Source organism: Ictidomys tridecemlineatus, chromosome 16 (assembly GCF_052094955.1).
Source record: "Ictidomys tridecemlineatus isolate mIctTri1 chromosome 16, mIctTri1.hap1, whole genome shotgun sequence".
In the NCBI taxonomy this organism is placed as follows: Eukaryota; Metazoa; Chordata; class Mammalia; order Rodentia; family Sciuridae; genus Ictidomys; species Ictidomys tridecemlineatus.
In genome coordinates, this window is record NC_135492.1 from 53,891,895 (window position 1) to 53,914,130 (window position 22,236).

The following is a 22,236-nucleotide window of genomic DNA, read 5'->3' on the forward strand; positions in this document are numbered from 1 at the left end:
AAGGGAGCACACCACACAGACACAGTCGTGGACCACCGCCCAGCCTCGGGAGCTCGGAACCAATGTGTCACCCAGGGCCACTCGCCCTGCGCCTACGGAGCGCCTGACACCTCAGAGGCACTCAGAGGCTGCTTATTTTTAAATGACTTGATCTATATATACTTTTTAAAGAAACTCAGCCTTTTTCTCTCTTTTTCCTTGCAGTACTGGGAACGGAACCCAGGGCTACTCTACCACTGAGCTCCACCCTCAGCCATGTCTCTATTTTATTTGGAGACAGGTCTCTCTAAGTTGCCCAGGCTGGCCTCAAACTTGTGATCCTCCTGCCTCAGCCTCCCTAGGCACCGGGGTGATGGTCGTGGCCACCGCGCCCAGCTTAGCTAAGCCTTTGATGACGACATCCTACCAGGAGGTGCTGCAGGTCCCCCAGGGGCCGGCTAGTCCTCTTTTCCTCCATTCCTGCCAGGAAGCTCCCTCCTTCCCCGTCAACCCAGGCAGAAGGAACCTCACACGGTCAAATGTCAGAGATGGGCTCCGCCACCCTGCCAGCGTCTGGACCCTCATGATAAACCCCCGTGCCGGCACTTTCCAAAGCCAGGGCACGGACATTTATGAGGCTCCCCTGGAAACAGAGGTGTGAGGGTCTGCGGCCACGTCTCACCCAGGCAGGCGCAGGAGCCTAAATAGGCCAGGCCTGCTAAAAAGCACCAAGGTGCCCGGGCACCCACGTCTGATGCCTACGCTGGTGATGACAGCCACGATCAAGCCACGCCCAGAAGCCGGCTCTCAGCTCGGTGCCCAGCCCAGACGGCTAGATGGCAGGCGCGGCAGGCTGTGGTGATGGGCTCCCATTGCCGACCCACCCTGCACCGTTCACGGGGATCAGAGGGTTCTGCCGGAGAACCAGTCATGAAAGACAAAGTGCAAGGTGCTTACGAGGTCATCAGGCGCGATGAGAGGGAGAAAGGACGGATCCGGGCAAAGCCAGATGCCGTCACAGTGCTGGCATTGGGCCTTGGCCTCGGGTCCCGCAGGGCGTCCATGCCTGTGTCCTGCGTGTGGACACACAGGGTCCTTTCAGTTCAGGACTAACAGGCACCTCTGATTGGGGCTTCCTTTCATTACTTCTTGTTTCTGCAGCGGTCTTTACGCCACCCTCGTGGTGGGGTTGGCTCAAGTACTTCTATCAGAAGAGCACGTTTACAACCGTCCTCTGGGGACTTGGGGAAATATCATCAATAGCAACAAAAGCAAGAGACCCTTCATTAGCGCTTAGATCTGTTCTGAGAGCACGTATCACTCACTGAACCCAGGGGCAGCCCGTGAGGAAGCGATGTTCTTGTTCTGCCACGTGGGCACGGAGGCCAAGCTTAGGGCAGGCAAGTCCGCCCCCTGTGAACGGGCAGCTGGGGCTCCCGTCCCCTCCTCTGTTGTCTGTCTCCCCAGTGAGGGCACAGTCTTGGCTAGTGGCCACCACCCAGAACTGCTGGCTTCTTCCTAGCCCAGAGTGTCCTTGGTAGACCTGACGGGTGCCATTTTGGCCTATTCAACGGGTCAATTCTCATTTCTCAGGATCCCCGTGTCTCTTAGGCCTCGTTGATTATGACACGGAAGCCTGGAATTTAATTTCTTCTTTCCGAAAAACAGAAAGACAGCCCTTCAAATGTCTTCCACGGGGGAGCACCGTGGAAAGGCAAAGGACGTCTGCTTCCAGTCGGGCTTAGGAAAACGGGTGACAGATGGGCAGGGAACAGACGGATGGATGGACAGGGACAGAGTGGGTGGCGGTAAGTCTGGTTTGGGAAGTTTCTTGGCCATGTTTCTTTCAAAATACAAAAATATGTCCTCACAGATATTGACCTCCTAGTTCCAGAAGCGGAAAAGGTACAAAAGAAAACTTGACTTCTAAAATAATTATAGAATATCCTACAGACTCTTTCATCCGTCGATAATCCACAAGTTCCAAGACTGAAAGATTTCATATTTTCATCTGAATGGGCCATCTGCCTCCTCCTCTCTCCAGCATGCATCCTAGTATTTTCACATGACTGTATTTCTGGCCCCAGTTGAGCTCTGACACAATTCTTAGAGCTCATTCCTGAGAGAGTGGTGTCCCCGTAATATGAGCGCCGGCTGCAGTATCTCAGGATACTCCATGTTCAACCACGCTGCTTAGAAATTCAGGTCTGGAGACGCAGAAGCCCTTCTCAATGCGTTCAGCAAATATTTACGCGTCTCCTGGTGCTGGGGACAGACCAGTGAACAAAGAATTCGTTCCTGGCAAATCCGCTCTGGCTGGCGACAGCTGGAGGGCAGTCTCCTTGTCCTCCTTCAGGTCACTGTGGGCTTTTTTTGTTGTTTGTTTGTTTTTTTGCTGCTGGGCTTCAGTCTTTAATCAGTGAAAAGGGGAACAATTCTGTCTCCCTGCACCCTCTGGGCAGAGGCCAGGCCACAGCAGAGCTGCCCAGGCTCTGAGGACATGGGACTGAGGACAGCAGATCTGAAAAGCCACCACGGTGCAAGCTGCAGTTCCCACGAGGGCAGGCGGTGGCCTCTAGCTGGTGTCCGCCATCCACACATACCAGCTCAATGTCAGGAAAGTACCCAGGGAAGACCACACGACCCAGGGCAGGTGAAACACTCACTGCAGAACTTTCAGCAGCCCTTTTAAATACAGAGTGAGATGCTTTGTTCCTGGTGGCCTGGCTGGCCTTCAAATCCGCTCTGAGGTCTAGTGCAGTGACTTGGTCTCGCAAACGCCGGTCTTGGGACGACGGCGTATCACGAGAAGGCCGGTTCACACATCTGCACGCAAACTCACAGCCTGCAGAATGCTACTTCTGCTACTGATTCTTAAAATTATTTCGGAATCTTGAAATACGCTGAGGATCAACATACACACACACGAGCACACACATATACATACAAGCTCACACGTGCAAACACTCTCCAAATCTCACACGCTAGGGCTCAGCCAGGTGATGGGATGGGCTGAGCATATTTTAGTGCAGCTATGTTTGCAGAGCCGTGGATATGCTGCTGAGAGTGAGGAACCGTGACAGAGGAATTTCCTTCATGTTCTCTGTGTGTGTGTGTGTGTGTGTGTGTGTGTGTTTCAGTTCTAGTGATTGAACCCGGGGCATTTTATCTGGGAGTTATATCCCCAGCTCTTTCTATTATCTTGAGACAGGGTCTGGCCAAGTTGCTGAAGTTCACCTTGAACTTGGGATCCTCCTGCCTCAGCCTCCAGGGTCGATGGACTCACTGGCATGCACCATTGTGCTGTTAGCTTCATGTTCTTCTAGGTTGAGTTGAGCTAAGTCCTCTGTCTTCGAGCACTATAAAAAGGGACAGTCACAGCACTCGCCATGAGTGTGAACTTTAAGAAAGTCTCCTAGTGCCAGGCGCTGTGGTGCCTGCTGTAATCCCAGTAGCTTGAGAGGCTGAGGCAGGAGGATGGCAAGCTCACAGCCAGCCTCAGCAGCAGTGAGGCCCTAAGCAACTCAGTGAGACCCTGTCTCTAAATAAAATATAAAATGGGCTGGGGAGGGGGCTCAGGGGTTAATCGTCCGGGGTTCAATCCCTCGTACCAAGAAAGAAGAAGAAAAACAAAAATAAAAGAAAGTCCCTTTGCTGTGAACAGGTATCTGGAACTGTAGCCGATTATCCCGATGTCTCTAGTTTGTGAAGCTGCACATTTTGATTTGTCAGGAGCTGGCTACTGACTTTTGGTTGATTCATTTCTCCATCTCCCCTGCCCCTGCCCATGGCTGTCTGCGTGCTCATTTTAGCTCTTAAAAGAAGGGGAAAGCCAGTCGGTCACATTTGGCTGGATGGCTGGAGTGGGAGGGCCTTTTAGAAGACCTGTCTAAAATGAGACTTGAAGATTAGCGGGATCCCCTGGGTACATGCCCAGTGCCCCCCACCCCAGAGGCAATCAAAAGCCGATGGCTTATTTCCTTGGAATTCTAAGAAAAGAAAAGCTTCAATCTTAGCGCTGAGAAGGGGGTCAGCCTAACTTTGCAGCTGAGTTTTCAGGGATTCTCCTAAATGTCTCCAAAAGGTGCCTAAAAGAAGTGCAGAGGGAGGCGGGGCTGCCGGCCAACCCTGCTGCACTCTGCCATCGGATCACGCAGCGCTCACAAGGTATTCTGATAGGTTCAGTGTATTAAATTTCAAGGTGACAAGTACAACCTCAATTCTGGAAAATCGAGTTTAGAAACAGCCGTTCCGTCTTAGGCAGTGAGAATAAAATAAGACCGAAAGCTGAAAATGACTGATTTCAATGGTGGTTACTCAAAGTGGGTTTTCAGTTTGGCTTGATCTTGCCGCAAGCCCATCTTGCAAACTCCGATCCGTTTCGTTGCTAGTGGAAGCCACGCATCTCTTGACCGGTATTCGCCGAGGGCCTATCGTGTGTGCCAGGCTCTGGGCCAGCACAGGGAGATAAAGACGAACCTGAGTGTCAAAAATTAATGAAGTCGAGAGCAGAACGGCGGTCACCAGAGCCCAGAAGAGTGGCGGGGTGGGCAGGGAGAGAGATGTGAGTGGTCCAGGAGGGCAGGTGGGCATCGGGAATGACCTCAACTGCCCTCACACAGTACCATGACCACGGCTGAGGACAATTCATGGACTATTTCAAAATGACTAGTGGGGAGGATGTCAAGTGTCCCCAGCACACAGAAGTGGCTTTGGTGACAGCTGAGCACTTAACCTGGTCTGGTCCTCACAGCATGCAGGTACTGAAATGTCACACTATGTGTCAATTAAAATGTATTGAAACAAAACACGAGGCCAATGCAGGCGCTTGAAGGAATGATCCAACACAGCGGGACGTATTCAAAGGGTGCTCTGGGTGCTGGGAGGTCTGGCCCCTGCAGGAAAGGGTGGTGGGAGGCAGAGAAAGGACAGAATTGCATAAGGGGTGGGATGAGTGGAGGAGTGTGAGAAGGAAAAGAAGGGGCTGGGAGACCCTCAGCAGGGGGCAAGGACAGAGAGCAGAGCCGGACTCTCGGCAAGGGACAAGCAGGTTCAAGACGCGGAGCCAGCCTGGCACACCAGGTCATTTTGGAGGGAGCACTGGGCGAGTGTGGGGAGACGCTGCAGAGGTGAGCTGGGGTGGACACGTCCTGTTAAGGGTCATTTCCTCTCATCTGAGGGCTCCCTATCCATGGTTTCAGGCACCTGGGATCAATCAGAGTCCAAAAATGTTAAATGGAAGATCCCAGAGATAGTTCACATGTTTTAAACTGTGGGCCGTTCTGAGCAGCATGATGAGTCATTTGGACACGAGTCGTTCCTGTCCAGTGTATCCATGCTGTATAGGCTGCCCACCAGTGTGTACTTAGTAGAGGTTCCTGGTATCGGATTGGAAGAGAAAGAGATAGACACACATGCGTGTCGCGGTCACATGACTTTCATTTCGGCACATTTTACAACTGTACTGTTTCATTATTTGTTACTAGTGTCAATCTCTTACTGGGCCTAACTGATAAACTGAACTTGATCACAGTTTTGTACGAACAGGAGAAAACATGGGGTACACAAGGCTGGATCTGTCCTTGGCTTCAGGCATCTGCTGGAGATGCCGAAACCTCCCCTGTGCATAAAGGGGGACCACAGTAGTGACAACAGCACAACAACCGGGCCAGACACTGTTCTGAACCTTTGCACATGTGTTAACTCATCCCTGGAGGCAGGCAGTGCCACCGTCCCCTCCTCATGGTGATGAGACAGGCTTAACACGATGACATCCAGGTTGGGGTCAGGTGACTTGTTGGATCCAGGCTCCCCACATCACACAGCCTCCTGCAGTTTTGGGGGCTGTCTGCGATGGGGAGCAAGGGAGGCCGAGGCGCTGAGTTTCTCTGAATCTGTCTTGTTGGGGTTTGTGTGTGTGTGAGGGTGTGGTGCTGGGGACGGAGCCCGGGCCCCGAGCATGCGAGGCGAGCGCTCTCCCACCCAGGGAGCCCCTCCCCAGCCCCAGTTCTGCTGGCTCCCCACTGCCCTCCATCTGTGCGTCCACTCCTCGCCACTCACGGGGTCGGTCACCCACTCAGCAACCCTTCGCCTGACACCAGAGGCCAAGGAGTCCAGTCTCAGGGAACCTGGGGCCTGCCCTCGCGGGGGCTGGTGACCATCCAGGGACAGGAGGACGTGAATTTCCAAGGCTCCACACCACCAGGGCACACAGGGTGTAGGAGGAAGAGAGGCCGAGGTCGGGTCAGGGTAGCTGAAATGGTCAGAAGTTAAAAGCCAAACCACCCCAACTCAACCAGGAAGCAGGCTCAACAGAAAGAAGTGTGTTCCCGTAGTGTGACGCGGGCTCTCGTCCTGGGTCACGGCCCTTCCTGGATTCCCTGTGCTTTTCTGCATTTTTTCCTTCTGCCGTAGTGGACAGGCCCCCGGCCTCCGTGTGCTAGGCGAGCGCCCTACCACTGAACGACACTCCCACCCACGTCCGTCCGCATGTCCTGACACACATTTGGAAAGGTGACGTTTAATGAACACCCTGATTATCTTTGTCTTTTTCTGATTTAAAACTAACTCAGGCTTCCTGTTGAAGACACTGAAAAGCGGGTGGGGGTGCGGCTCAGCGGCACAGCGCTTGCCCAGCATGTGACAGCCCCGGGTGGCCTCCCCAGCACTGCGGGTGGAAGACAGTCGAAAAGCATGACTCAGACAGCAAAAGCTCCTCCACATCTCTCTCTCTGAGATCACTTCTACTCCGCCGTGCATTTTCTAGTTTTTCCTAGGAGTACGTTGGAAATACATAAATAAATAAAGACACGGAACCCACCATTCCAGGTTCGCCGTTCTGTAACTCGGCTCTTTTCAAGTGCAACAACATGATCATTTAGACATGGCTGCGCATCGGCCGAGGAGGACAGCCTATGCGTTTTCATATCCTCTCCTGGGAGTGATCCGCCATTTATTGAATCCGTGTTCAAGACTATTTAAGCAGCTTCCAGTGTCCCACTATTAGAAACGATGATGTGAAGGTTCTTTTTTTCTTTCTCTTTTGCAGAGTATTTTGTGCACATCTTTTCATACGTCCATAAAATCATCCCTAGCGGGATTCCTTCAGGGGGAGCAGAAGAGGGGAACGGCCAAACTGCCCCCCAACCTGCCTCCGGATCCACACGCTCAGATGCAGAGGACAGAAGGTCTGTAAGGACCTTGTGCAGTCCGCCTGCTGCCCCCGTGTTTCAGGAAGACTCCCGCCGCGTCTGCTGATGAAGGGCACACCTGGCAAGCCCCGGTCAAGAACGGGGGGAGAGGGCTGTGACAACCAACAGGGCTGCTCAGCCTCGCGGTGACTCTGTTTCCCACACGGTCGTAACGTTTGCCTCCCTTGACTTTCCACGTCGATTCCAAGTACCAGAGACAGCTGACAGCCGAACAGGGTGCTCGGTGAGACCCGGCGGGCCTGGCTGCTTGGACCTTGTCCTGCTGAGCCACGGCCGGAATCCTGACCTGGTCAACCCAGGTGGACATCTCCTGATGACCCCAAGATGTTTTATTTCAAGATCAGAAGGGACCTAGGTTTTGTCCTGGGCCCGGATCCAACACGGTGGACAGTAGTAGTACACTCATCAGTACAGCTGGAGAGAAGAGTTCCACATGCAGGGAGTCAGACCCGGAGTCTTGTGACGGCTGGAAGAAAACTGGGGTCAACATCCATCGCAGAGGTGCCGTCTCTGACTTCCTCAGCAAGACCCCCCCCCACCCAAAGCACAAGAAATAAAGCCAAGCCTCATTAAGCAAGACGCCACCAAAACATAAAGCTTGTGCGCAGCAAAGGAAGTGAGGAGAGGATCCACGGAACGGGAGGGGGGAATCTTTGCCAGCGGCAGCTCTGCAGGGGATTAATATCCAGAAGATACAGAACTCAAACCACGGAACACCCCAAATCCAAATCACCCAATCAACAAACGGGCAAAAGAACTCAACAGACACTTCTCAAAAGGAGCATCACAAATGGCTAACCAATACGTGAAAGAAGGCTCCACGCCTCTAGGCCTCAGGGAGACGCAGACCAGAACTACACTGAGCTCTCATCTCACTCCAGTCGCAATTGCGATTACGAGGAACGTAAAGAATGATAAATGCTGGTGAGGATGCAGGCAGCACCTCAGCCTTTCTAGCAGCACACCTCACAATAGCTAGGTGTGGAATCAACTCAGCTGCCCATCCACAGATACATGGATGGCTACACTGCGGTGGACATGCACAGTGGAGATCTACGCAGCCATCAATAAGAGCAAAATGATGGCATTTGCTGGTAAATGTGGGAAGGTTTGTGGGCTGACCCTTGCAGTGACAGGCAGCCCTCACTACAGACGCTGGCCTTGAATAGGGACGCAGTGACTTCTTTACCCAAATAAAGACAAAGACCCTGGTTTCTGCAGCCAGAGCCCCTGGGTCCGATCACTCCCTAGTGAGATACTTAGCCTTGGCCAGTTACTCGGCCATTTGTGCCTCCCTTTCCCATCTGTCAGGTGGAATGCGTACCCATGTTAATTGTCGAGAAGATTAAATGTGAACATGGGGACCTGCTGCCTGGCGAGCTCGGTGGAACAGAGCTGTGTGTCGGTCTTTCCATCGCTGTGACAAAGTACCCAAGAGAAGCAATTTACCAAGAGGAAAGGTTCTTCCCTGGCTCCCAGTCTGCAGATTCCGGGCCATGCCTGGCTGGCCTCCTGGCTTTGGGCAGGACGGTGTGCGGCAGAGCAGGACTGCTGGGGCCGGGACCCCACGATCCTCCTCAGGGGCATGACCCCATGATCGGAGCTCAGCCCAGCCTCCTAAAACTCCCACTGCCTCTCAGCAGCACCACGGGGAAATGACACAGGAGACTCTGGGGACCTTTGCCATGTCACCGGCCAGCTGCTGCCACTCCTGTGCAGAAGAGGGAACACGGTGTGCCTGGTCCCCACTGCAGGCGCCCGGGAGCCCCCTGTCTTCCCACTGTGGTCACGATTTCCCCACACCCAAGGGGACGGGGGACAGTACCCCTGTTGCTTGGCCAGTCTGTCTTCAGCTCATTCATCTTTAAAGCATCGTGACCTGGGGCAGGCCCGGGTTCCCCAGGTGACCACAGCTGCGCACGGCGGCCTCCGGGGCCCCGGGCCAGTTTCGGCATTTCCAGCTCATCACCCCCTGGCACAGGTGCTTGTTTTTCGGAGGCCAGGTGTGCCCCTCCGCGCCCTCGCCAGGGAGGCCAAACAGGTTCGGGGGCCCTCCCTTGAGTGCCGTGTGCACGCTCCCCGGGAGAGCCGGAGGGGAAGGCTTGGTTCCGGCTCAGGTGTGAAATGAAATTCCTGAAATGGCCCCAGGACATGCTTTGTCCCCAGCCCAGCCTGCAGAAGGCATGTGGCCCCTGACCACCCCTGACCGACCACCGTGCAGGGTGTCCAGAATGAAGGGAGAGAGGGGCACCCATTCACCCATCAGGAGCGACTGCCTGGGGGTCCACACACAGACGCTGGCCTCTGGCTCACCAGCCACGTCCACTGTGGGGGCTACGTGGCCTCTGTGCCCAGCACCCATCTGTCCCCTGGGTAAGGATCCAGTGGGGTCAGAGAGGATTAACAGTGACTGAGTGGAACCACCCAGGGAGCACCCGGCAGTGCCCGCTGTAAGCCGCGGCACAGGCGTCCCTGGGCGCCAAGTTACTGGCCGCACTTCCGTCTCCCGAGGGCCAGGGCTGAGTCCAACGTGGAACGCCGCTCAGGGCAGAGGCTCCTGCTGGTTTACCTGGCCGAGGTCACTGTCCACACACTCCTTCTGAGTACCCAGCCACTTCTAGAGCCCTGTGGCTGCTCTCTGACTTGTAAGAAGGGTCTGCCTCCTCGGGGCACTCTGCAGGGCCAGCCACAGCGGGTGCACGGGAGGCGCTCGGAGCTGGGAGTGACCTTCTTCAGGGAAAAAGATCTACCCTACCCCCTTTTAAGCTGGTAGTGAAAACGAGAATTGAAAGATTTCTTTCTAGAGTCCTGTCTCTGGCCCTTGGTTCATGTTTTTTTAAACCACGTTTTAGTATGTACTAAACATTCTGTGGGTTTAAATACCCAAAGCCCAGCATCCCTCCAGCTTCAGTGTGCTGAAGAGTCTTTTTCGCCCCCTGCCAGAGGACTGGCTGGTTTTCACTGTCTCCACGACTCTGGCTGCGGTGTAGGAAGGGGCAGAGAGGCAGGAGCCTGCTCTTTAAAGACGAGCGTTTCTGTAAATGTGATAAAATCAGCCACAAGTCCCAGGGTGAGAATCGCTGCCCCATCTCACGTGTCTTTTCTGAAACAAACAGGCTCAGGGAGGTCAAGAACCTTCCCCAAGGTCACACAGCTAGCTCAGCCGGTTGTAGCCCCAGCCCTGAGACCTTCCTTAGAATTACTTTTTCTTCATCAAGATCCACAGCTGATATGATCTGTGACACACTTTCTCCTTGCAGACTACAGCAGGGCACGGGGGACAGAAACAGAGCAGCCATCATCTGCACCGTTCTACACGGACAGGTGTCACCAAGCCGGGCTCCGGTTATCGACGGGCATTCAGGTCTTTCATTAATACAAACCTTGATACAGTGAAGATCTTTACCTATGACAAGGCCTCCAGGACAGAGGTGCATGGAATATTTTTGTTAAATGTGTAGCCTATTGAAACTTCTTTGAAGTTCAGAAGAAATAAATGACTTTTGCACGATTTACCGCATGCAAAAAATCACTTCTAAGGTGGGTTTTTTTTCCCCCTACAGAATGAATTTAATACACACTGATGTTCAATGTGTGACTTAAAAATACCACAAGACAATCCAGAAATGCTCTGTGTATTTCTAGACTGGCGGGTGGCACCCAGGATGACTGCAGGGCCGGGGCTCCGTGTGTGCTTCTCCGAGTTGTGGCTGAGCGTGCCCGACACAGAGCCTCACAGCGGGTGCCTTAGGAACCAGTTCTCTACACAGCAACTACTGACCTTGAACTGACCCCTCAAAGACCGGAGGAAAACCAAAGGGGCGTTTGATCTTTCTTTTGGAGCATTCGACTGGTCGTGAGGTTCTCTTTTTACAGAACCGTTCACTTGTTTTTGGATGGACACTAACACTACAAAGTGAATTTTGACCACTGCAGGTGGCCACTTTGACCCTAGGTGTGCACACTGCCGGGTTTCCCTTGGTGAAGGAACACGACTGTTGACTATGGCCTGATCCTCGAGGACGTCTCCTCATGGGCCACAGCCACTCATGTCCTGGGACGGCCAGCGATGCCCTGAGTGCCGCAGTGTGTCCCTGTGCACACAGGAGTTGGCTTTGGAGAAAACGAAAGGGAAACTTCCTCCTCCCCCTTTCACACCCTCCTGGACACCCACACTCAGAACCAGGAGGGTCAGTTCTTTGCACAAGGGTCTCCAGGGGTGTGCTGTCTGTGCAGAGCAGCGAGGACATGGACAAAACCATGAGGAACCACCCTGGGTGGCCGAGGACATGTGCGTGGGGCTGAATTTGGTGAATAAAAACCAAATTCCCCAAATAGCTGTGCAGAGCTCCTGCAGGCGTATTAGACCTCTTGGCAAGTCACAGTCCCTCCTAACAGGTGTGTAAAGGGACGCGTGGCTTTGTCAATATTTGCAGGTAAGAGCTCTCTTCCCCTGCGTATTTGCCTTCAGGGAACTAGAAGTAGGGGGAGCGGTTCCGTGGGCAGGAGGAAGAGTGGGTCGGGGCAGATGCTGGAGGTGCTGCAGGTGTCTGCTCTGTGCACCCTCCGATCCAGCAGTGAGCCCTGAGTTAACAGCTGCTACCGGCCTGGTGACTCACTTTACCAATCCGCGAATCCACCTACGCGTGTCCTACAGCGGCGGCTGTGTTCTCATAAAACTTATTGACTTGTCCGGCGATGGTTGGGATGATAGTCCTATGTCTTAAGAAATCATTAAGAAGTGACTTGAGAGCCCCGTTGCCGGGTGAGCGTGAATTTGTTACATTTACCTGGTTCTGTGACATCTCTCGGGATTGTTACCGGCTGCCTAAATAGTAATGAGACACAAAATATCCCACTCTGAATCCCTGCGGCTGAATTCCAAAAAATCTTATCAATGTCAGTCCAAACGACCTGTGGTGTTTCGTAAGAGTTCTGAATTCTTCAACAAGCCACAGAAACGCCCATTTAGAAAGAGCTCCTAAGAGGGGGCGGGACGTATGAGGACTCAGCTTTTCATTTCTCTCTCAAGACCAGCGGAACTTACTGGGCCAATGATAAGAGAAATAATGCCAGCTGAGACCCGCGAGCCAGCCTTGCATCAGCAACGGAGCAATCGCCATCAAGGAGGGTATTTACGGGACCACACCAAGCGCTCACTGTGCGATGAGCACCGTCCCTGGGGGCTACATCCCTGGGGGTGATCACGCACCACTGGGGGCGAATCTGCCCCACCCATGAGACGCACCTCTGGGGGCAACTGCACCCCTGCCCAGCAGACGCACCTCTGGGGGTGATCGTCCCCATCCAGGGCACAAATATCACAACAGGCAGGCGGGGACATGGAGAAGACCATCGTAACTAGGTTTCGTATGTTCAACAGTAGACACCTGAGGGGTAAAGAGCATTCAGGTAGCACCTCTACCGTCAGGGACTCCAGGGGACCCGCCGAGGTGAAGGCAGATCAGAACGCAAAAGAAAAATGAGTGACATCAGTCACCATAGAGAAACTCTACAACACACACGCAGAAAACCAAAAGCAAACAGAAACCCCACCAAGAGCAACTCAATAGAATCCGGAGGCCAAGAACAGGTGCCCCGAGGCCCCTCAAGCAGGGCCAGGTGTGGAAAAGACATTTAAAGTCACCGTGTCAGAAAAATTGCCCCGTTTGATGTAAACGGTAAACCCCCAATTCCAAGTCACTCAGTAAATGCCCACCATGAGAAGCAGGAAGAAAAGCTTACCAAGGGAGCTCACATTCAAATCGCTCAGAGCAGTCACCAGTCGGGGAAAGACGCAGCTCAGGAGACACACTGGGCCAGGGACAGCAGGGACTTCTCGTTAGCAAGCAAGAAGACGTGAGCCGAGACCTCCACAGAGCTGCAGGAAGAAGTCTGACGCAGGGGTCTCTGCCCTGTGAAGCAGCTGTCCCAACAGAGGTGAATGGAGATGGTCCCAGACGCAAGCTGAGGGGAGGGGTCTCAGCAAGTGCTCAGGGGAGAAGTGCCCACAGAGTCCTTCAGGGAGAAGCAGAATTGCAACCCAGGAGCACCAACCACACAGAAGGTGGAGACCAAGAACAGTACCCACAGGGCAAATCCAGGGTTTTAAAAATGTTTAAATATCTTTAAAGGGGATCAAAAGTTTACACAAAAGTAACAACAGTCTCGTGCATCTGTAACACATCCCAGGGTGAAATGTAGGACGTTAAACAGCAGAGAGGGGGAATTACCCCACGCACGCTGGGTGCTGCTCTCCACGGGAGGTGGCCCCATGTCAAGTGGAGGCAGACTTGGTGAGCAGGACATGTGCAGATTTAACCCCAAAGCAACCACGGAAGTCACAGGGCAGCTGCAGCCCATGACCCAACAAGGGGACAAGAAAACGCAACCCAAAGGGGGCAAAGAAGAACAGACAGAAAGTGGGAGAATCGAGGCTGGTTGTGCGATGATCAGCTTGGGGGTCAATAGAGGGCAGAGCCCAGCGGAAAGGCAGATGGTCAAACAGGACCCAGGAAATCAAGACGCAACTCCTACGCTGTGTGCTTCCGACAAGCAGACTGTCGATACACAGAAACTCACAGGTCACAACAGAAACACCGGGCGCGGTGGTGCACACCTGCCAACCCAGGGACTTGGGAGGCCGAAGCAGGAGGATCGCAAGTTGGAGGCCAGTCTGGGCAACTTAACGAGACCCTGTCTCAAGGTACAAAATTAGAAAGGCTGGGGATGTGGCTCAGTGGGTTCAATCCCCGGTACTGGGGGTGGGGAGGAGAAGATATCTGCTAATACCAATCAACCCAAAGAAACTCAAAGTGGCTACATTGATATCAACAAAGCAGTTTTCGGTGTCAAGAACACTGCCCTGAGAACGTGAGAAAGAAACAGGAAACCCACAAGAACAGGCAGAGGTTAGACAGTCCTCTGTCCCTAGCGGATGCACCAGCCTGACAGGGGTCCAGCAAGACGATGCACTGGAACCCGCCAAGGGGGCCGGATGACCTTCATGGGACATCCATCAAGGACAGCAGCAAGCCCATCTTCCTGGTGCACAGGGGCCACCTACCATGACCGAGTGTATTCCAGGCCATTGTCCACAAACTCACACAAAGGGCACAGCCTGTCCAGGGAGGGTTCAATCACCCTGGGCATTCTGTGTGTGGCGCTGGCCACTCTGGAGAACAGAGGTTGGATGTCAGTGTGATCGCTCTGGGTGGTTGTCCCTACCCCTGGGCACTTGGGAAGGATCAGCCGCCACTCGGGGGGTGGGGATTGAGGCCGGTAGGAAATACCGACAAGAGGACAGTGGACTCTTCTTACTTTCAATGTGACCTGGCCCCGGTGGCATTCGGTGAGCGAGGCCAACAGGCAGAGGGCCCTTACCTTGTGCACGCAGGCCTTGGCGTTCAGGAAAAACAGCTCCACGGTGGTTTTCTCCCTTAGAAACGATATGCTCTCGATGTAAAACCTGAAAGACAGCACAGGGGGTTGTTTCTCCAGATTTATTCCCTTATGGCGGCACGACCGCGTGGCCTCATGGCGCGTGCCCCTGCAGCAAGGCAGAACTCGGAGGAACCAGGCAACCTGTGTGCTTCCCGTCCATCTGTACAGCAGGTACCTGCAGATAGAAGCTCCCCGGCCATGCTTCTGTGGGTTGCACAGCGAGACCAAGGGAGGCTCAGCATGCACCCAGCTGCCACACACCCGCGTGTGTCGCGGATTCTCTGATGCATGCTCTGGGGAGCTTGGAACGCCCCGGGGAGCTTCACGCAAAGCCTGGGGTGGGGGTCGGGGTGCAGCGCTGAAGGCAGGAGGCGGAGCACACTCTGCACAGGGACCCTCGAGGCTCAGAGGTGTCAGGCTGGGGTGGGCCCGGGCCCGACTGCTCAACCCACGCTCAGAGAGCTTCAGGACACCCGGAGACCCCCCTCCTCAGGCTCCTCCTAGGCCTGAGTTTGCCCTGGCGGGGAGCCCAGCTCTGTGCAGCCGCCAATCCCGCTCTTTTCTCATGCAGATGAGGGTACGGAGGGCCTCTCCAGGGCCCCCTTTCTAGGATCTTGCCTGTTCATTCCGTGTCACGGGCTCTGTCCCTCCTCAGAGGGAGGGGAGTCTGTAGGGACCCCTGGGCATGAGCTGAGGCCACAGGTTTTCCACGTGGGGAAACAGGTGCCCAGCCAGCGCGCAGCTTGGGGCCTGGAAGGGCAGATAAGGCCAGGCCGGAGGGGCGTGAGGAACCGCTCTGGGCGCCTCTCAGCAGTAATGAAACGCAGCCAGCTCGAGAGGCGGTGGCGATCTTATCACCGAGATGGTAAAGTCATTCCAAAACGCCACCCTGTGACGTGGGATCATTAGGAAAATTCCACGGGGAGGAGAATAAAGCCTCTGCCTTTACTGACGGGGTTCACCCCATGAGGTGAGCGGGTGGGGAAGCCCCAGGCGACCTTGAGCACCCCACCCCACCTCTGCGGTTGCCAGGCGGTTGCCAGGCGTGTGTCCCAGGGCCCACAGGACTCACCTTCCAGGTCCTGTCTAAGATGGGTGTCAGGATCGTACTGACCTCATAGGACTCTGGAAAGATCAGCTTTGACAACGTGTGTCAAATGCTCAACCATCTTAACAGCAATCGCTCACAAAGCCTTTTCTCCCCTGGATCTAGAACTGGGTGTCACTGAGGAAGGGTAGTGAGTCCCCTGGCTCGTAAGGTGGAGGACAGTGACGCCTACCTGGGGGCTCTCGGTCAACTCTAATGGATCAGGTAAAATAGACCATGCCCCACGAGACACCTAGGACAGGTAGGAACTGAGCTGGTTCTCACCACGCAGACCCTGTGATGTCGCTTCTGTCAGAAAGATCAGAGGAGGTGCTGGGATCGCCCCTCTCTGAGGGCCAGGAGGACACAGAGTCTGCTGAACACAGACAGGTCCGGGCTGGGGGGGATGAGGCCAGGAGTGGTGTCTTTTCTGGACAACGTGCTGGACTTTCTTTCTTTCTTTTTAAACGATTTTAGTTGCCAATGGATTTTTCACTTTGTGCCTTTACAGGTGGTGCTGAGGACTGAACCCAGGGCCCCACACGTGCCAGGCGAGGGCTGTACCCCTGAGCCACGGCCCCCAATCCTACGTGCTGTACTGTCACAAGGTGGCTGTCACCAGGCAGAGCTGGCTGTCACCAGGGTCTCCTCTTTCCATGCAGGTAGCTCTACCTGGACCGTGGCTGCCTAGGCCGAGGACGGCGGCCCATCAATGCCCAGGGCTCTTTCACGGAAGCCAACGGACCATCCCAGACTCACAGGATAAAGGCCGTCTGTTCCAGCCCTTTTTGAAAACACACTGTTTGCTTTCTTCACATGCACTGGACAGGGGAGAGGGGATTTCTCCAGGATTTCGTTCCGTTGATGCCCAGGGCTAAATTCTCAGCCTTGGAATGAACCCAGAGGTGTTGGGCTGGCGTAGGTTTTGGAGTTAACTTCAAACAGCTTCACAAAGGATGCTTTCTGGGGAAGAGCAGCTGCTCCGAGAAGCTCTGCTGCCACCTTTCCGGCTCCTCCCGTGAGCATCTTCTCTCTTTCCCGATGGCTCACCTGACGGCCCATCAGTGGGACATGATGGTGACAGCAGGCAGGCAGAGGACTGGACACAGCGGTCAGAGAGCAAGCCCTGGGGTTGTTGTGGCGGGCTGTCCTTGGATTTAGGTGGCCAACACATTCACCTCGGTACTTACTGGAGGCCAAAGTCACTACCACAGAGCTGGGAAGAGTCATGTGGATCCCAGGCTCGGCGCTGGGGCCAGCTGCTCTGCTCTCTGTGTTCCTCTGGTCCACGCCCCAGAGGAACGAGCAGGGTCTCTTATGTGCGGAACCTAGAGGGGCACATGGTTGAGCAGCCGGCGCTCGGTGGAGACAGCGTACCCTTCTCACTCTACCAGTGGGACTGTGATACAATGCATGGACCCAGCAGGGAGCCTCTTTAAAACGTGAAGAGTAAAATCCAGAATGGAAACTAAGTGTCTCTCCTAGGCTCTTTGTCTGAAGGAAGCAAAGGCTACAAAAGTATCTGTCTCAACACAGAACAGGACTCTCCTCACCAGGTAGGACTTCTCTGGTCCCCGGCTGAGCGGATTTCTTGGTCTGCTGGGCCTTTGAGCCCAGCAGGACTGTCCGTGCTCTGCCCTGGGGGCATTGCTAGGTCTGTGGGGCCTGACAAAGTCCTCCTTGGGGTTCCCCAGCCTGCAGGTCATCTCAGGACCTCCTGCAGCCTCAGGCCTGATCCCCACTCCGAGCAGGTAGACCTGCTGATCACTCATGTGGCTCCACCCCAGAGCCATCCTGGGTCTCCAGATGCACACCGGGGGCTGAAGGCCAATTCAGGTGGCTCCACCCTCCCCAGCGTTTGGGAGTCCAGCGGTTCCTGTCATCCCTGGGTGGACAGCAGTCTTGGAGAACTCCTAATAGCTGCATACCTGCTGCTCCGTGTCCCCTGCGGGCAAAGCCCTTCCCCCTGCCTGGGCTTCAGAGCCAAGGGCCACCTGCAGGTAGCCTGCAGAAGCCCACCTCTCCTGCCCTCTGGCTCCCCTCCCCCTGGGAGGCTTTCTGAGCCCCATAGAACGGTGCAGGCCCAGGTGTGAGGGCCAGGAGAGGGACTGTCCATGCCAGAGGTGCCAAGGCCATGGGAATCCCAAAGGCCACCTCCTCAGAGCCACCAGAGCAGAGCAGGGCTGGGGATGGGCATGGGGGGGGTCCGTCCTTCAGGGAGGGGACAGTTGGGCATGGAGAATAATGGGGATCCAGGCTGAGGGCCTCCCCCCAGGACACAGGAGAATGGGTCCGACCCAAGCCTGGTGGCTCACATGGGCTCCTCCAACAGCCCCTGCTCACATGGGCTCCTCCAACAGCCCCTGCTCACAGCCCGGTACAGAGGTACCACACCAGCTCGAATGTGTCCACGGTGCCCAAGGCCACGTGGCTGAGGAGAGCTGGGCTTGCAACCAAGAAGGGCACCGAGGCACGGCTCAGGGGCCGGCTGGCGCTAGCACCGTGAAGGTGGCTTTGACTGTCAGGCTGCGGCCCGTTCCTGGCCTCGGTGGGTGGCACTGCAGGTGCTGCGGAATCCCTGCAGCCCAGCAGGGCTCTCCACCATAAAGGAGGGCCTGCTGCCACGGAGACCCCGCCCGAAGGCCTCACCGGAGAACCTGTCCTCTACCTTCTCCTGCCCCCCGCCCCCATTATGAATCCTTAGGTCACCTGAGGCTTCCTGCCTCATGGCCCGAGACACACCCAGGCACACCCACGTCCGTGGACCCCGAGGCTGTCTCCTAAAGTTGGAAATGCCAGGAGTACCCAAGCGCAGGACCCAGGTCTCAGAGAGCGTGAGCGCCTTTGCACACTCGGTTTCTGCCTTCTGACCAAGGAGCACAGTGAGGAGAGACTGGAGTCAGGATCAGGGCTCTGTGTCTCTCAACTCCCCAGGAGTGGACGCTCACAGGCGGGGGCTGCTCGCCAGCAGCCTGCACATCCTCACGGACATTCGGGGGCCCCTGACTGCATCCCCAGACGGAGCCCCCAGATGGAGCGCGGGGGAGCTCCGGCTGGTTCCCAGGGCCCCCGCAGGGGGAATCCAGGATTTCTCTGGGCTTTTAAATCACATTCCTCCTGAAAAGGTGGACTCCCCTGTCTGAGTGTGCCTGTAAATCTCCCGCTCCCTGAGAGCTCTAAATAACTCGTGACGACCCAGCCACAAACGCGGTATCTCATTTTTCTTCTGTTACTTTTCACGCTGAATCAAAAATATTTACTCAAGGAATTGGTTTATTGCAGCAGAAAAAAAAAAAATTAAGCCAAAGAAGAAAAAACGAAAGTGATTCTTGCTAACATCTCAAACTTGTTTCTACGTGTGCAGAGAGTTTGCAAAAGTGCCATCGAGCCGTGTAGCACTACCCAGGGGTCCACTTCCTTTACCTGGAATCTATCAGGAATTTTGATAGATTCTCAGCTCCTTAACCACTGAGCCACACTCCCAGCCCTTTTTATTTTTAATTTTGAGACAGGGTCTGGCTAAGTTGCTGCTGCAAGGCTGGCCTTGAACTTGTGGTCCTCCTGCCTCAGCCTCGTGAGCTGCTGAGACTACAGGTGTGTGTCGCTGTGCACATGCTCCCATCGGGAGCATGACTCCCACGTCACTGAATTTTTCTTGTCACCCTAGTCTCTACCTGTTATAGACACATGGCGGTTGGAAAAAGAAAAAATGTTCTTTGGACAAGGCAGTAGCAGTCTTGCCTCAGGTTTTCTCCTCAAATTCCCCTCCGCGGTGGAGAGTTCTCTGCTCTGAGCCACCGAGGACAAGTGGCAAGTCACTACCATCCTAGGACACAGCAAAGGTGACTTAGAAAGGGGAGGAGGAAAGTTCGGGAGAAGGAAGACCAGAAAGAAAACAGGCGAGAGGCCTTCAGAAGAGTTCACCCAGATCCCGCGGGGACGGAGCTGGGTGGCACCAGCCCAGCGGCCCCTGGCTGCCCTGCTCCGGGGCAGCGGGAGGTTTCCGACGAGGTCAGGCCAAGTCCTCGCACTCCTATTTCAAGCCTGCTTGTCCCTCACTGTCAAGCTTTGAAACGCTCACATCTGGGCTGCATTACCCAAGAGGCCATGTGCTTGCCAAAGATAACTCTCCGCTGAAGATAACAACACCCAGGGAAGTGCCCAGGAACCCGGGGGAGTCTGGGCTCACGTGGAAATGGAGAGCTGGCTAAATAAATTCAGGCCCATCAATAAATTACGGTGGGTCTATGCACATATCCCTTGCACACCCACGGAGCACGGATCTTTGAGATTCTGTAACTGGAGGAAAGGCAAAGACCTAGCGCTGAGTCGGAGAGGGAGGCCGACTCCTGCCTCGGCTTCTTTTCTCCCGGCAGAAGCCGCCCCTGTCAGAGCTGTGTCCGGCATCGAGGGGACGTGAGCCAGAGACTGACTTGCCCCTCGGATCTGCAGGAGCTCAGTGTTCAGGTCAGGAGTAAACGAGACGGTTCAGGTCAAGTGCTCAGCCGCTGCCGGTCACAGGGCTTCTGCCACCTGTCAGGGGAGAGGCCGCATCTCGGGGGCCAGCTGTAGGGTGGGTTTCTGTGCGTGCACCCTACGACTCAGGGTTTTCTTACGTTTCTAGAAGGTCTTGCACAATCTCCTTCTAGACTCGTTTCAGGCCTGGACTGTTGCAAAAGCTTCTCAGCTCATCTCACGGTGACCCCTCCACTCTGCCCTAAGGCTGCAGCCAGCGGGAGGCTGTGCGAAATGGGAATTGCTGACCACAGGTCACAACTCACAGGCCTGATGCCAGGCAGCACGTGCCTCCGTTTTAGGGATCTCTCCAGGCGCTGGACGCCCGGGGGCTGTATGCACAGACACGTTCCTGCCACGCAGCCTGCACACCAGCTAGTCCCCGCCTGGAATAACCCTCCCAGAGACCTGCACAGCTCCGGCCTCTTCTCCCCAGGGTCTCTGTCCAACGCCAACTTCTCTGAGAAGCCTGTCGGAGCACGGAGACCCGGGGGCAGCCCGGGCGTCCCTGAGGCTCCCTGGCCCCTCCCCGAGGTATGTTTTCCGGAATCCCTCCCCTCAGACCACCTGCACATGCACCTGCCTGAGTGCCGGCCTCTTCTCTCGAGGCTACAGGGAGAGCAGGGCTCGGTCACTCTTTGTCACCACGCCTGTGTCCCCAGCGTCGAGCACAGGGCCAGCTCCGTGGTAGGAACTCAGCAGCTACACGGCAGAGGAGCCCCTCATCCCAGAGACCCAAGGAAGGCCGTGTCCAGGAGCTGACTACGATGCGGGGGCCTCTGCCTGGCTCACCGTCCACCTGCCCACTGGCAGGGCGCCTTGCAGGAGCCCATAACAAAAGGGGTCAGGAAGAAGGGAAGCCCCCAGCCTGGGACTGCGTCTCCCAGACGTCGTGGATTCACACGGGGAGGGGTGGGGAGAGGGTCCCGGGGACAAGCCCCCCCCCCCCCAGCAGGCACTGCGTCAGAACGTGGGCCAGGGTCCTGGGCGAGTGGGGGGCTGGGGTTGAGAGGAGGTAACTGCAGTTTGAAGAATTTCCCAAGATGACTCCACATGCCCTTGCGGTCCCTCTGAAGAACTCTGAACACCAGGTCGTTCTGCATCCGGTCTCTTTGGTTGAGTGACTCATTTGCTGTGAACGTGCTCTAACTCACTGTCCACCTCCACGGTAGACACCTGGGCATTTCTAACCGTCTGCACTAACAGCAGCAGTGATGCGCGTCCTTGCGATGGCGGGCACCTCGGGGAGACCTTCGTGTGCCTTAGCTTCCCAGTGGCCGGGCACTTAGGACTGGGTCGGAGGGCTCCGTGCTCCCTGTTCCTGGGCAGGTGACAGGGCTCTCCTGATGCAAGAGTGTGTCGGGGTGACCCATATCACAGAGGGTCCTCAGTCGGGGTGACGCATCTCACAGAGGGTCCTCAAAGCAGAACAAGTGACAGCTGGAGCTCTAGCTCCAGGGGCCACAAGCAGCCTGCAGGGGCCGTTGGTGTCTCTTCTGTCTCCTCTGCTTGGGAGGACGGAGAACCTCACGGGGACCCCGCTTCCCTGGGCTGTGTGACAGCCACCTTGGCGAGCCCCAGGACCCTGTGACCCTCGGTGCCTGCGGTCGGTCTGCCTACGTCTGTGGTGTGGGCTTTTGCTTTATCGTGAATTTAATGGGGAGTAACGACCACGATTTAATTGGAATAATAACACAGACCATGATGATCTCATCATCTCGTTGGGAGGATGGACTCCGTGAAAAGGGAAGATCTAGATCAGCGTCCCAACATGCAGGCAATTAAGGGGAAAGTCACGCGGGGCGATGGTGGGAGCCTCTGAGATAGCACTCGACGGGGACGTGCTGAGCTCTGGAACAAGACGCAGGCCCATCTGGAATCCCGGGCCCCGGAGGAAGAGACTCAGCGGCCCCACGGATGACAGTCAGACCTGAGGTGGACCGGACAGCGGCTGTCAAGAACTCGGGGAGAAATACGGCTACAAAACCAGGGAGCTTGCGA

The 22,236-nt window shown here is 55.5% G+C and overlaps 1 protein-coding gene across 6 annotated transcripts in view; it reads right to left on the bottom strand.

Annotated features, from left to right (window-relative positions):
* The window catches only part of Frmd4b (FERM domain containing 4B), a 179,659-nt gene that overhangs the window by 54,983 nt on the left and 102,440 nt on the right, over positions 1-22,236 (bottom strand). For 5 of the 6 annotated variants that reach the window (XM_078033627.1, XM_078033625.1, XM_078033624.1 and 2 more), the window contains one exon: positions 14,574-14,658. The exons of the other annotated variant lie outside the window; for it this stretch is intronic. In XM_078033627.1, coding sequence (XP_077889753.1) covers positions 14,574-14,658 — 85 coding nt within the window. The remainder of the gene's footprint in view (positions 1-14,573; positions 14,659-22,236) is intronic. 6 annotated transcript variants of the gene reach the window in all.